General features: G+C 45.1%; 4 protein-coding genes across 4 annotated transcripts; 1 reads left to right on the top strand and 3 right to left on the bottom strand.

The window, feature by feature from the left end:
- Positions 1 to 2,316: 2,316 nt before the first annotated feature.
- N7483_002438 (ankyrin repeat domain-containing protein) lies at positions 2,317 to 3,027 on the bottom strand (the record flags this gene model as incomplete). Its single annotated transcript, XM_057085875.1, has 1 exon — positions 2,317 to 3,027. One exon carries the CDS (start codon positions 3,025 to 3,027, stop codon positions 2,317 to 2,319), a length of 711 nt encoding a protein of 236 aa, XP_056952024.1.
- A 2,418-nt stretch (positions 3,028 to 5,445) lies between these two features.
- N7483_002437 (Zn(II)2Cys6 transcription factor domain-containing protein) lies at positions 5,446 to 7,213 on the bottom strand (the record flags this gene model as incomplete). The annotated part of the gene is made up of 4 exons (XM_057085874.1): positions 5,446 to 6,406; positions 6,464 to 6,691; positions 6,748 to 7,047; positions 7,116 to 7,213. 4 exons carry the CDS (start codon positions 7,211 to 7,213, stop codon positions 5,446 to 5,448), a joined length of 1,587 nt encoding a protein of 528 aa, XP_056952023.1.
- A 3,976-nt stretch (positions 7,214 to 11,189) lies between these two features.
- Positions 11,190 to 11,802, bottom strand: N7483_002436 (uncharacterized protein; the record flags this gene model as incomplete). Its single annotated transcript, XM_057085873.1, has 3 exons — positions 11,190 to 11,254; positions 11,356 to 11,722; positions 11,794 to 11,802. 3 exons carry the CDS (start codon positions 11,800 to 11,802, stop codon positions 11,190 to 11,192), a joined length of 441 nt encoding a protein of 146 aa, XP_056952022.1.
- A 792-nt stretch (positions 11,803 to 12,594) lies between these two features.
- Positions 12,595 to 13,607, top strand: N7483_002435 (uncharacterized protein; the record flags this gene model as incomplete). Its single annotated transcript, XM_057085872.1, is given in 4 exon segments — positions 12,595 to 12,865; positions 12,881 to 12,983; positions 13,058 to 13,504; positions 13,595 to 13,607. The coding sequence occupies 4 exon segments, from the start codon at positions 12,595 to 12,597 to the stop codon at positions 13,605 to 13,607; spliced, it is 834 nt and encodes a 277-aa protein (XP_056952021.1).
- Positions 13,608 to 15,004: the final 1,397 nt, after the last annotated feature.

Here is a 15,004-nt window from a genome sequence, read left to right as displayed (position 1 = left end):
GGTACTTTCGCCGTATCATACAGTATGTCCCGAAACTGGTGCACCTACCTACACTCTTCGAATCTTTCTCGAACTCTAATGCCAAGACACACTAGTATAGATTTAATCTAGACCTGGAGATAGGAACAGCTCTATAGCAAGGGTGGGCCGGAAGAATTCCTAGTGTGGATTAGCGTTGCTTAGTAACTAGGGTTCTAGAAATAATCAAAGAGTACAGGTAGGTGCACCAGTTTTGGGACGTACTGTACCACTGCTTCCCTAGAGACTCTGCTTGTCGCGCTCGGTGCCATCGTGTACACAGGAAGCTCTTGGCGATACTGCAAAGCAAAGGTTGTAGATCCGAAGAATCAAACGGATAAAAAGAGAGACGCTTCAGGTCATCCCGGCCTGTCTTCAGCTCTTTCATCCGTATGGTGTTTTTGCAAGGCGTCCCGTGGATTGTTATCCCACAGCAGAACGAACCATCACCGCGAGGGCCGGCTCCCATTTCACAAAGGGTCAGGGGGTCCCAGCAGGGCAGGGTGGTCATGTTGAAAGAGTAGTTGAGTTAAGCCACCAGAAAATGTCTGGACTGTGTATTTGAGGTGTGTCAAATCAATGTTGCGACTACGGTGACTACTGAATTTATATTGCGATTTCGTGAGGCTTTCACCAAGAAGCAAGGGTCTCGCGACAGCCAGCTCCCAGGAATTCGGATGCTCCTCCTTGTTTTGAACAGTAGGTCCTTGAGTATCATGACCGAGGTCCTGCTGGGTGATAGACAACACCACCACACCAAATGACTATCATCTACACCAGTGGCTTGGTAGATGAAAGGCATGTATTGGGCCTGAATGAAAGCAGCCTTCGTTCCGTAGATGATTCGAAGTGTACTCTGTAGACGTATCCCACAAGGAAGTGCACCGGGGCTTCTGCCAAAGTCGACATTCACATTCAGTGATTGATTCAGAAATGATGCTACGCTGGAATGCAGAAATCAAATTTGACGTTGCTCCATTAGACAATGTTTCGTGATGCGCAGCTTCCGCTAGGAGTAATCCTAGGAGCTGTGGTGTCCTGTGATATCAATTTATATTCTCCGGCATTTGTTCCGAGTCACACTTAGTTAATTAGGCAATGTTATAGTGTCAATTCAGCTGTATCTCCATTAAACGGACGAGCGATGCTGGAACATCCGTAATGCACGTCGCATGGACAATATGTTGAGACTCTCAGTGAAGCGACAGGCATTACCGCAGAAATTGACCAGCAGAGGAATTCGTTGGTTTTCATCGATCGGAGTGTGCCGAGATGATCCGCTGTTTGCGGTCATATTTTGCGGTTGACAAGTGGATATGAAGCTCTGAGGGACTGATATCCTGTGCCGTACGTCTGCCCTAGATGTGAGTCCATGACCGCCACAACAGTTGAGGAAAGCGTGAAAAAGATTCTTCAACATTTGTTCAATCTTTACACTTCGTCTGGCTCAAATCTTGGGCTACCTGGGACCATTTGATTAGTTGCTAGCTGCGAAATTCACCGTGGAGGTCCAATCATATCCTCATTAGGTGAATACAAGCATCAAGAGCAGCTATCGACGGGTGTACAGGAATCCCCTCACCAGTCACCAGGGAAGGTCCGTTTCTAATAATCCATGTGTATGCACGACTTGCCCAGAGAGAGCGCTTTATCCCTCATTGTGAGAACGCGATCGAGTATCCTGGGAAATCAACAGTCTGGCAAAGACACAAGTCTGTACAATATTCGCAGGCCGTACAGGAGGAAGATTAGTGAGGTTGTGGCCAACAAGGCCGGCCTGCACAAAATAATGTTCGTTTACAAGGCTCACCAGAGGGGGACGTGGGGATCAAGGTAACCCGGAGTAAATTCGGGCCGAAAAACATGGCGGCTGGCACGGAAAGGTTTACGGGGGTTCACTTTGGTATCTGCCGCCTTTGCCGAGAATTGACAAGCTGGCCACTCAGCCCTGTGGACTGTACGTATCTAGAAAGGACTTTCCTTTTGACTTCGCTCTACTTGGCTAATGCGGGCAAGCTCCCTGTTATGCAAGATCTCTGGTCTGAACTTCAAACATTTTCAACATAATGGTATTGATACAGTGTAGTGCCTTTCCAGATAGCAAATCATTACAAGGTGCCAAGTCGCTGCATAAACTGACCTCCACCAAGATAGTTCCAACCTTGGACAAGGGCTTGATGCGGAAGCATCAGCTTCCAACGCCACTTGATACTCAATCTACCCCTACTCAACCAGCAGGCTCTGTATGCATCAAGCCGGTGAAAGAGTCTGACAATGCAACATTTCTTTTCATACAGCTCAAACGTATGGTGTGATACCCTCTCTATCTGCCATGCCAACCTCAGTCCGTGGGTCTTGGTATAGCATCATTATGAGCAGAATGTTGCTTGTGTTCACTGCATGCCAGAGCGCTGAACGTCCCATCCGGTCTCGCTGGTCTAGCAAAACGTCAGGCATGGACACAATATCATGCAGAATCTGACTCCTGGCCCTGTTTCCGTCGAAAGTCTTGGCTGCTAGTACCAAAGCACTGTCTCCTGCAGCAGTGAGGCAGTTGACCTCAACCCTCGGGTGTTCCAGTAAAATTCGGACTGCTACCGGATCATCATAAATGACGGCCAGATGCAGTGGTGTGTAGCCTTTACTGTCTTTGGCATTTGCATCGACCTGGGAATCATCCAAGAGCAGACGGAGAATGTCGTGTCTTTGATATTCAAGCGCCGCCACCACTGAGCTCTTTATCGAGCTAGAAAGGCCAACTTGAGAATGGTAAGGAAGCTGTTTCACACGCGCAATATTGGTCGAAGCAATCGCAATCGATAGGGCAATATTAAAATTCTCGTTCGGAGTAGATTGTATATCGCAGGGTCGATCTCTCAATAGTATATCGACTGATGATGGGGCTTGTTGCTGGGTCGCATGCATGAGCGGCATCAAATGACTTGCTTTGATCTGTGTTGTACCAGCCTGCCGACCGTGGTCAAGTGATATTCCACACCGAGCATACATTTTGGTCTGGGAGATGAATTATGATTGGCGAGAAGGAAATTTCGACAGGGGCTGGATTGGTGGGCTTTTAACATCTTAAATAAAACCGGCAAAGGAGACGGTAACTTTATTTTCCCGCTCTTTATGCGAAGACACTGTTCCTAGGAGCGGATATCGATTTCAGATACTGGGTCCAGTGTTATTTAGACATTCATTTAGCATCAACCAAGAACAGGGCGCGTTTTTCGTAACTGCTCCATTGTGCATACTGACAGCGAAGAAATTGATCAGTTGAAAGAACGTAAATAGAGCATATATCAAAACCTTAATTGTGAACATGGTGCAACGCTTTTTCTCTGCACCCAGACAAGAGTCCGGTTGCAATGAAAGGGATGAAAGCCAGAAAACATCTCATTGTGAAAGGGATCCTGACGAGCGATGTGAGTTCTTTCCTGGTTATTGCCCAAAGCCCTTTACGGGCAATGATACCTTCACTCCTAGGAGTACCATGCATCTGTACATTTAGATGTGGCGCGTGTAATCGAAACTGACAATCAATCCCCAGAAAGCTATAGTCGGCTACATCCAAGACGAAGCGCGAGGAAGCAAAAGAAAGATAGGTTCCTCACGTTCAGGGGAACCCAGATGAGCTATGTGGGACCACATCCTCCGCTTACATCGTATTTGCTCTATGTCAATCCTTGACACCGACAAACATAGGTCCCACGAGCTGCTTCATTCTTGAAACATGAGATTGAGATCCTCCCCACCACTCTTATGTCCTGTTTCTTGAATTTGCGTGAACAGCTAACCCCTCATCATAGGAACCGATTCCTCGCCCAATGGTATTTCAGTATGCCGCGAGAGAATTTACTTTCCTTGGGAGACAAATCATACAGTAACACCTTTCGTCAGAGTCCGTTTTATAGATACCAGCATCTTCATAGAGTGGCAGGATAACATTACATACAGACCTGTCAAGGATATACATAAAGCTCACAGGACGATTGGAGATATGATCTACGGGACCTACAAAGGGGCTCCCTGAACGCGAGGAAGCTACCTTTCTTTACTTCCTTCCTCACGCTATGTCTTGTATCTAGAAGAGACAATAGCTTCCTCAGCATTAATCATTCAGCTACGCATACTTATGATCCTCACAAGACCGCGCAGCAGTCCCAGGAGCCCGGTCCCTGCTTGTGACGAATTGATGCTTGAGTTTAACCACTACGTCATCTGCGATCAAAACGCCCAAGCTACTTTGCTCGATCTCTGACACGCTGTGACATGTCTCCCAGGACCGAGATTACATTGATATTGTGCAACAAATTAGTTATTGGAGCAAGGCAAAGCTGAATAGACAAATAAGGCAATTCAGCGGTACTGTACCAATATTGAATAGACAGGCCGATTTGTTGATTGAAGAGAGCAACGGATGTGCTGAGGCAGGTTGAACTACCCAGGGGTGGCCCTACTGTGCAGTGTTATGATGATCGAAATTCCATCGGTACTAATCACTTCTAAGACGTACGAAGCACCAAGGAAAAGGAGATCACTTGGTGTTAACTCTGGACTAGGTTCTATTGTCCTTCAGATATGATTTGTCAGGGGTTGCTAGCTAAAGAACTGTCCGAAGAATGGAGCGGGGACAGCCAGGCGGGTTAAGGATTAACCCATATTTCTTTATTTTTAGTATGGTAATTATCTCACAAGTGAAAGTTCATTTAATCCAGCCCGCACATTGCTATACCTCCCAACCTCATAAATCAGACAGGAAACCAACATTGTAGCATTATAGCACCCTCGTAAGCATGTATCGGGCTCCTGGGAGTACTAGGAAGTAAGGTCTGACTGTAACTTTTATCCCCTACCCTATTCAGATACTATATTCTAGCAAAGTATTATAAAAATGTCTATAAACTGTCTCCCGGGACCGGTGGCTTATCGCCGTACGGTACGATTCGAACGCAATCGTCCAACATATTGCTTGTCATGATGAAAGGGTGAGCTGCTAGAATGTGCACTCCGATTCAACACACAGCCCATGAAGTTAGTGAGTAGCTTGGGTTTCCTAAGATCAAAGTGCTCCTGGGACCTACTTTGGTCTAGTTTATATGCGGGCCAACGAAAAAATATAAATGGAAGCTTCATTGCACTGTCCACGTCGTTTTAAACCCGTTATAAAACTTCCAGAAATATCTGAGGCGAAGATACTTCATCAACTCCCAGCCGAGCTGCTTTACCATATTTGTGCATACAGTATATAGAATGACAGGCCGAATTTCAAATTCAAAAAACAGACAAACATACAGTATATCGCGTCCGTCAGCATACCTTTTTCTGCCGTGACCAATGACACGCTACAAACATGTGATGGCTAGCTCGTAACTGGTGGACGTCAGATCTGTATTCCCGAAGATCCTGCTCGCAGCAAAGCCATCATCCACCAATATGTGTCAGTGTGTTGGTGGTGTAGACAGCGTCGATACCACCAGTATCGCACACATGCAGAGGATAATGCAGACCACTTGAGGGATCGAACTCTTCTAGGTCCACCTGCCGATTAAACGCAGTATACGAGAGCTGGCTGTAGATAGGCGACTGTGATAATGTGGAAATAGGAGCAACATCAGACCGCATATTTTGTTGGGTTAACTGAGTGGCTGTGAGGAACGACGGCGCCACCGACGTTGGGTGGTCAGCCTGCGAAGGATACGCTTGAAGCATGGCGTATGGGTTTGCATGGTACGAATAAATTTTCCCCAAGCTGTGCTGGCGTGAAAATACGCAACAAGAATAGTTTTTGAGTATGCTTTTTGGAAATTGCATCAATAGGGCCCCCAGAGGATGGTTAATACTCAAGGGGTCAGGGGTGCATCTCGCCGCCAAGATGCGGGATATTTCCTTTATTGGTCCGATTGACAGCGCACAAAGAAAAGCGTCGCCCGTTTCAATGGCATTGGGATAGAATGGAAGAAGAACCACGGAAGCAACGAAAAATTGAGCTAAAACTGCCAGCGTAATGAGATCCAAGCCCGAGTCCCGGAACATCGAGATTGGTAGCCAGAAGATCCATCTTCGCAGAGTTTGAAGTTCTTCAAAGATCATGTCAGGTGTTTGATTCAGGAACTCAGAGCGAAATCGATTCAAAAATTGAATCAGTCGGCGTAGTTGGTCGGAATTTGGGGGGATGTGAGAAACCAAGTCTATGTTCGTCTGCAGCGCTCGAATCGTTTGATCCAGATAATAAAAGTGGCAGTTTGGCTGAAAGCAAGAGCTTGGTAGGGGCAAGGCACGATGCGATCTCACCAATTGCACTATTTCTGATTGCGGCTTCCATAGCGACTCTACTGACTGTAAAACTGTAGAGATGCTTTGTTGCATGGTGATCCAGCTCGCGCTGAAACGTTGGTGAGCTAAGTTAACATCCATTTTACAGGATCCAAGAACGGCTCACCGATCGGGGGCTTGCCAGGAGAGCAGAACAGAAGCCGCAAGTAAGCCATCGTAATTTGTAGAGGGAAATGATTTCAGTGCGCTTCGGAACCCGTTAAAAGCCATAGATCTGTATCGAAATCCCAACACTTTATATTCACGTTTCTGTGTCAGGTGTGCCATTAGGAATGCGGAGAATCCTAAAATGGAGCTCATAACAAAATCATTGGACATTGCGATAGATAGAAGCCTAGCGGTATGGTGAGAATCCTCCATTAACAGATCAAGAAATGGATCGTAACATACGTTGGCAATTTTGGTGTCCATACTGTGCAATCGCCCAGCCCCTGCCGGTGTAAATGAACCGAAATACTGGTCAAATTGTGTACCAACCAAAGATCTCCCTTTGAGAGGCGGGACCATCCGGTCGGTACACACTGTACGAGCTCTATAAATGGGGGTATGCCAGTGCGGTGCCACTGTTCGACCACTGCTTCTGTATTGGGATGCACGAGAGGAGTGGAATATCCCGAGGAAGAATGCTTCCCCATTATGGGCGGCCTGTCAAGATAACCACAGCGGACACCACGCTTGTTGCAATTATGACTATCAGCGATCTGAGTTAGCTTTTCCTATTCTGTTATCTGGTTTTGGTTGTTGGAGAGTTGAGGTACCATTCAGGGCGATTCTGGTCACAGCGGACATGTCTTTGCTTGCAAGTCGAACAGCCGTTGAACGATTTGGTGTGTGGACGCCGTGATCTCCTCGTCATAGCCCCTATCACTCAAGATACGAATCTGATTTAAGAAAATGAACGAGATGAAGTGCCCCGGATGGATGATCAGCTGTCACAATGAATCTGAATATATTTGAGTCCTGTCACGTAAGAGGCCAGGGGGCCTAGGGTTATTTTATAGCTAGGGTAGTCATAATTAGTATAGACATAATAGGTGATGCGTTTCAGCCGCTTGGTTAGAAAGAAAGGCAAACTCCGATAGAGCAGATCAGATCCTAGGAACTGTAAAATATTGGATCCCTCCTGGACCGGTCCTGGGAGACAAAGCAAAGGAAGGGTCGGAATAATTTGCTCCAATTCAGCAAACAGGGCGCGAGAGTACAACTATAGTTAGATCCTGCAGCTTAGCAGTCCCAGGAGCCCTATCCTTGACAGGGATTTGCAGTATTGATTTCATGTCTGGTCGTTCCGATCGGTAGGATGAGAGCCAATAAGGAAAGGGATACGGGGCTAGATTAAGTGACGTTCAGAGCTACATGTTTTGAGAATATTCTATACCAGGCTCAAGAACCATACTATCCATATTATTTCCAAGGCTATCATTAGTCTAAACCAGGCTGAAGACCTATACTGCTGAAACCCATACTGTATATGTTATTTCTCATTGGTTGATATCCAGAAACTATATCTTATAACAGAACTGACACTAACTTTGGAAGGATCCAATTCCGATGTTATTCATTACATGACAAGGTTGAAGGTAATTTTAGTAGCTAGGGGCGGACTAAGCAACCCCACTTGGCAACTTGTATCAAAATGACTATAAAAACATGCCTTTCACCAGGGCAAAGATTTAAATTGAATCGTGACAGAGCTTGAAAGCAACTATTGGACCTCCATAGTAAGTCAAGTTCCATTTCAAACATGGCTATTATGTTAAATGTTCAGATGGCAGGACTTAGTGACGAGTGGGGTTCTGAGAAACCTGCGGCGATATGTTTAGAATTGCTAGCCCAGCAACCTATCCTACCTCATTCTTTCAGGCAACCTGATTTAAGTCTCGTTGCGAGGATACTACTTGGACTTCGGACAGGGGTCCAACGGGGTATAGAGTCTCTGGATGAGCAGTGCCGGGAAATGCAGAGCAGCCAGATGCATACCGAAGAAAATTCCTGCCAAGCCTGGTTGATCAGGCAGGAAAAGCAAACTCTAGTCGGGATCTTCGTGGACTTGGCCTTGAAAATACTATCGCCAATTACAATTTTCAAGCTGGCTTTGATTTTCCGACAATTCAATAAAGAATCGCTTGATATACATGTACGACTCCCACTTGTCGAGTTTCTACAAAGCCCTGATTCCGAAACTATCGAAGAGCTTCGCCAACAATGCCGGGTTTATGGGTGCCCTAAGGACGAGTTTGATTTCTTAACAGGGTGAGTAGCGAGCGACCATTGAGAGATAGTGCTGAGCTTTCGAAGACTTTTACCCTCGTCTTCTTGCTAAGAAGCATGATTAGCAAATACTGACAAACACCGTGAACGTATAGATCAAATGTCAATTTGAATAGATGGGATGAAGGCTTGCAATGCGAGTATCTGAAGACTCATTGTTCTGGAGCAATAACAATTGAGCGATCAAAATCCTCCAGGTCGCTTTGTAAATTCAGGCAATGATTATCCAGAGGGCCTCGGTTGACTATCTCGTTTATGCAATTCAAGATGTAGTAAGCTCATGTACTTTACCCTGGTTATGTCTTTAAGAACTCCGTCCTCTATCGGTCTTTTATGTGCACACTAATTAATCATGTTTTGTTCTTCTATAGACGGGGAATGAAGCTTCCCCTCCTATTGATTCCTGCCCTAGACAAGTGTTTGGGGCCAAAGAACTAGGTTGACAGTGAGTGCTATATAGAACATGGATTGCGTATTTCTGATTCAAACTTCCAGTGAGGATCACTATTATGAGGATGAGTCTTGTGAGAGCCAGTATTAGGAGCCGATCAGTCTCGACTGCACAAGGCTTCAGGGATACCTCGCAGAATGCCTAGATACTTAACTTTCCGAGCTGTGGGCTTTTCATGTGCTGTACATATCCCACCATTCTACCGGAAATGATACATATTGAAGAGGGGAACCGTTAGGCAGTGTATTCTAGATACACGGGTCGATCCAGCTAGCATGAATGGATAACACCAACCAACGTGTACGTTGTGGCCGGACTACCCCGTAGGGGTGGGATGAGAGATGTGTAGGAGTGTGTATTCTAGACTATAACGACGGGCATTCTTGTACGTACAAAGACGGGACTGAAAACATGACAAAACAGAGATGTAACCAAACGGTAATTCTTAGCACGGTACGTGTAGTAGGGGACAGGGTACCCCACTACAATATGTAGCAGCCAAGATATTGTTAAGACAATTTTCACACTTCCAATGTTCTCTCTAAATCCGAATCTGGTCATAACGCCTACTGTACCCGCTTGGAAGCATCAGGCCAGGCGTTAATGGAACACAGCTGGAGTGGTCATGCTCACATGCCTGAGGCATTTGTATCTTTTTGGTCTGAATTGATGGTTGGCATTTGGGTTGGCACGCAGAGCAAATATGCCGAGTCCTGACATTCGACTAGGCGACGTGGTCAGCATGTCTAACCGCAACCTCCGTTCTCCAACCCTTCTTTCTCGTGTCTGATTCGTACAGTTCAGGAGACTTCTAACACTCAGTAATACTCTGTACATATCTTAGGGTTTGAAATTCAGTTATTACACTACTATAGTACTTTTCGAAATCAGTTTTACCTCTACACTTTCTTTGATTGAGTCGTAAACTCTAATATGAAACAGACTAGACTTATAGTATAGTGGAAGATCAGCCGTTTTCATACCACTTCGCAACGTGGACCCCGCATTTTCATAACAGAAGTACATAACACGTCAGAGGATGTATTTTACACAAAACGTCTATACACAGACGATGGTACCTTTTTGCCTCTCCCTCCTATTCACCTTCCAGGTAACGCATTCAGTCACCCCTATCGAGAGTCATTACTATAAGGTTTCCTATGATTAGGTTTATCTATGGCTGGACACCCAATATGGCCCCAAGATTTACTAAATCAAAGCTTTACTTTGTGCGTGACATGATAGACTCAGGCCTTACCGCATCCGAAATGGCCGAAGCAGCTGAATGCAGCAAGCCTACAATTATTAATTTCCCAACAACCTACGGCTACTCGGAAGCATCTATGCGCCCCAAATTCGCATAGGGCGGAGAAGTTCGATATGTCACACCAGTACGTACCAGGGTAAATGAAATTACTACTACTACTACTACTACTACTACTATACCATGGCTATCAACGGTTCACCGCCCAATATTGCGAAGTGGATCTAATCTTACGGGCCAAGATACAGTTTCATACACCATGTATTATTCAATGGCCCTGAATAGAAGATCTATGCTAAGGCCTTGGCAGTGGGGCCGGAGGAGAGAAAAGCGATCAAAGGGGTGGCAGCTGTTTTCGCTATCGATTGTAGAGGCGTGTTGCCATACATAACGGCTTCTACAGTACATGGCTTGTCTGTCCCAGGTTGTACGCCTCCACGTTCCATTTGGATTGTCTTCAAAGATGCAGATTGGGAGGTACAGCCACATTTGAAATCGGCTTCCATTTTTTTTCACAAAAAGACTATCCAGGGCCTTGCCACTAGTACAATTCTGGATCTAGTCATGCTGCTTTGAGATATGATGTGGGGCTCAACCGCAATTTCTACAGCTACAATTGAATCGGTTTATGTTGACCCGCCTACTTAGTTAAATTAAACGTGTCTATGCAAATTATGGAACCCGATTTCGAATATTGCTGTACCTAGGGAGACTTTTTCTCGGTTTTACAATGCCAAGGATTCTCGTAGGGCTTGAATCCGGGCCGAACGGCGTGGTTGATGAGAACTTGAAGTTCCAATGGGCCTCTTCTTCCTCTGCTTCGCACTCTTCATGCCAGCCTGCCTCTTAGGCGGTGGTGGCGGCGGTGACGGTGACGATGACGGCTCCATCAACTTCAGACCAGCCTCTCTCTTGCTTTGTGGAAGTTTGTTGTAATCGACAATATCATCTAATGTTTACATGGATTAGCTTTCCCATACTCAAAATATCGATGGGTTGTTAAAGCACTTACTGTCAAGTAGGGAAGGAGCCAACTTCTCAACCACTCCACGTTCGACCCACAGACCAATATGCAGATCAACCTCAGTTTCACTATTCACACTTGGCTGAGCATCTGAGATCTGCCGAACATCTAATTTCTGACCACTTGTTGCGTTCCAGGTAGCTGTAATCCCACATATGATCCTGCTGTCTAGCCCCTGATCAACCTTAATAGGCTTATACCCATTGAATACCCACGGTAGCCTCTCCTTGATTTTGGCCTCGTTCACTGTTGCTATCGCTTCAACAAAATAGGTTTTGGTAGCTTCCACAATCTTGAAGCATATGATAGAAGATATCAGCCGTAAGGGAACCACAACATCCTCATCCTCAATATCCTTTTCTCATTAGTCATATTACTCAAAAGAAACAAAAGCAAAATACTTCGACCATAAAGTAATACACTTACCTGGTCCATGACGATGATAGGTAAAATCAGTTCATTGCCATTTAGAAATTTAGTCACGAGAAACAACAACTTCCGAAGTGATCCTTATATAGACTCAGAATTTACAGTTACTTGTGTACAAAGCGCTGTTAGATACTAGGAATTATGAGGCCCCCTATTCAGAGCCCCCACCATATCGGCCCTCCATTGTATTGCTGATATGGCCAAGAGCCGATGCTTTTTTACTGTATGGTCATGTTCCTGGGAGCATGTCTCTCACGATGACAAAGGTGGAACGAGTCTAGCCACATTGGTAGACCTTATGCAGTCTCATGTTCCCAGGATCTAGAGTCGGTCCAGAGTGAAGCAACTGGAGGATGGAAGCTGGTACCCTCTCAATTTAAGCTTTATATTCAAGCTTTATTCCTACTTCTCTCTACTCTTTCTCCCTCCTCTACTTTTCTGTCGCTCCCAGATTCTTCTCATCTGATCTACGGTAGCTTCTCATTCGGGTTGTCACTGGATCCTCAACATTCCTTTCTCTGAACTCATTATTTGTTATATGAGACGGTACCGGTTGTTGAAGTTTTTATATTCTGGTCTCAAAGGTTTTCTTATTTTTTTGTTCTCTCTTCCCGTTTGCTCCTGTTGGTTAGCAACTGGTGTATGTGTGGTGTGGTTCCCGTCCAAATTGCAAACAAAAATATTCCTTCTTGATTCAACAAGACTCTTTTTCACCCATCGCACTTACGATTGCGTTACAAAATCGGCCTATCTTACCGCTCGCTAAAGTGGATATTTCACTATTACTCAAGTCCCAAAATGAGGAAGAAGTCCCCTCTGGCAATTCTACCCCCCCTCTACCCTCCAAGGACTTTACCAGGACGACCAGGTACCGCTCCCGATGCCCCATTTGTGTCCGCTCCTCCGGTCCAGCCTCTTTTGACCAAATCTGGCCCTACGGGGGCTTCTAAGCGGTTGCAACCTGTTCATACGGCGGAGCCATCAGCTAAGAGGCAGTCCAAGTGGTCGGCTGAGGAAGATGCCTTGATCATTGAGTTGAGAGGAAGTGGGATGGAATGGGAGGATATCAGTACATGATTACCAGGTTGCAGTGCGATCAGTTGTCGTCTTCACTATCAGAATTATTTGGAACGACGAAGCGAATGGGATGAAGATAAGAAGAACAAGCTGGCGGGGTTGTATGAAGGGTATGTTTTTTACCCTCACTGACACAGTGTGTCATGATGACTCGCGAGTTGACATTCTGACGAACATATAACAGATTCAAGGCGGAAATGTGGTCAAATGTCGCTGAAGAAATGGCTATCCCATGGCGTGCGGCTGAAGCCATGCACTGGCAACTAGGAGAACAACAGATGGCCCGTCGCGCTGGTGTCGTTCATTTCTCCCTCTCAAGCCATGCCATTGATCCCCCAACTACCAGGACCCGTCGCGCCAGTACCTCTCTCACTCGTCCACGGGAAATTTCAACCTCCCGAGCCATCCCCGGTCACCGACCAGGTCTAGTAGCTCAACTTCCTTCCTTGGAGGAATCGACTACTGGTGTCCCCGCTTACGCTCCCGCTGCACCTTCTCCACCACTACGGGAGAGTATGGACTTGCTCGACCGGATCTGGGAATTCCCCCACCAGGAGCGATGGGTCCACATATGGGAATGCCTCCACAAAATTTGCCCTAAGGAATGCATGAATACGCCGGAACGGCTTTGGTTTCCTTTTTTTCTTTTCTTTTTCTTTTTTTTGATACGACTTGCATAGCGCCGGTTGGAGGTATTTGTGATTTTCGATTTCACTTTTAGGCAGTTCGATTAGATTCGCCCAAGCTTTTATTCAATTAACTGGTCTTTTGATTCAAGTCCTCGATATAATATCCGGGGTCATCGGTATGAAAGATCATTCCGAGCAGATTCTTTTCGATCTTATGTGTTGCAATAGCCCACTAATTATCTTTCTCATATCCCGAACTCACCACATCCCCACCCGCCATCTGAATATCCGACTCAAGTTTCTCCTCTTGGAAAAGATAATACGTAGTATGAACAAGAATTCCTACTGTTCGAACAAATGAGATTACAGATAATGAGAGTATTCTATTTATGAGCTCTAAGGAGATGCAGCATATATTATTGTTAGTTGCCCATATGAGTTAGCTGGCTGGCGTTAATTAATTGTGTGTGTGTGTGTGTGTGTATAGATTGTGGCAATGAGATCTGAGGATGGCGTGCAGTGTACATATATATTCCTAGTGTATATATAAAGAATAATCTAAATATAGGGCTCTGCCACTTATTATAAACATAGTTCAGGTACTTAATTATAAAATGATGCAGCGTACGCTTCCACCACTATTCCGATCTTGCCTGAGGCGCTCCATGCATCAAGGTAATTATATAGTATATATCAGAATACCTACGTATCCAGCTTTAAAAGACCAGACCTCTATTAACTGTATAAAGAAGAGGACAATACCTTTTTAGTTTAAATTGGCAGAATCAACTAATACCTCGATCTAGCAATTTTCCTTTATGATCTTATACCAAAAAGAGAGATCCTTATTGTCCTAAAGAGAGTTACTTGTATTAGAAATATGGTAGTTATTGATCAGTTCTTGCTTTTCATTAATTTACGATCTTACTTTCTCGAGAGGTCATCTGTTAAAAAGATAATTAAGTGGGGCATCATTGGGTATATATGCCATTATTTAATGATAAAGCATTTCACACCGCTTAGCTAGGCACACGCAGAGACGGGATTAAAATCCTAAAATCAAATAGGTACAATAAGGGATAATATAAAAGCGATTATTTAGAGCATTACAAAACATATCGTTTTATATCATAATTTCCCATAAGACAGGCTGTTCCACTTACGCAAGCAGTATATCTTACGGCTGCTTCTAGAATTACTGCTCCAAGGAGTTAAATCATGTGAGTATTGAGATATTCAAGTCGATGGGGTGGCCGTCAGTTCAGGATTACATACCACATCTATCACGCCATTGCAGAAATCAGAGCCAACATGGATTAGTGCTCATACTTTCAGAGTTTCTGTATGTGTAACAACCCAAGTCAGTTCTGTTCCAGGGGGCGATGGGGCTCTTGTCATAGCTAACGAATACAGTTAAGCTAGTTTGCACGCCAGCTCACGAAATTAAGCGAAGCGAGCCTCTGAGAAATAATATGGTTGATTGAATTCAACAAAGAATATGC

This window comes from Penicillium malachiteum, assembly GCF_028827825.1.
Source record: "Penicillium malachiteum strain IBT 17515 chromosome Unknown utg000001l:1.0-8184562.0:1.0-8186909.0, whole genome shotgun sequence".
In the NCBI taxonomy this organism is placed as follows: domain Eukaryota; kingdom Fungi; phylum Ascomycota; class Eurotiomycetes; order Eurotiales; family Aspergillaceae; genus Penicillium; species Penicillium malachiteum.
Note: the sequence above shows the minus strand (reverse complement) of the source record. Positions and strands in the feature narration are given on the sequence as shown.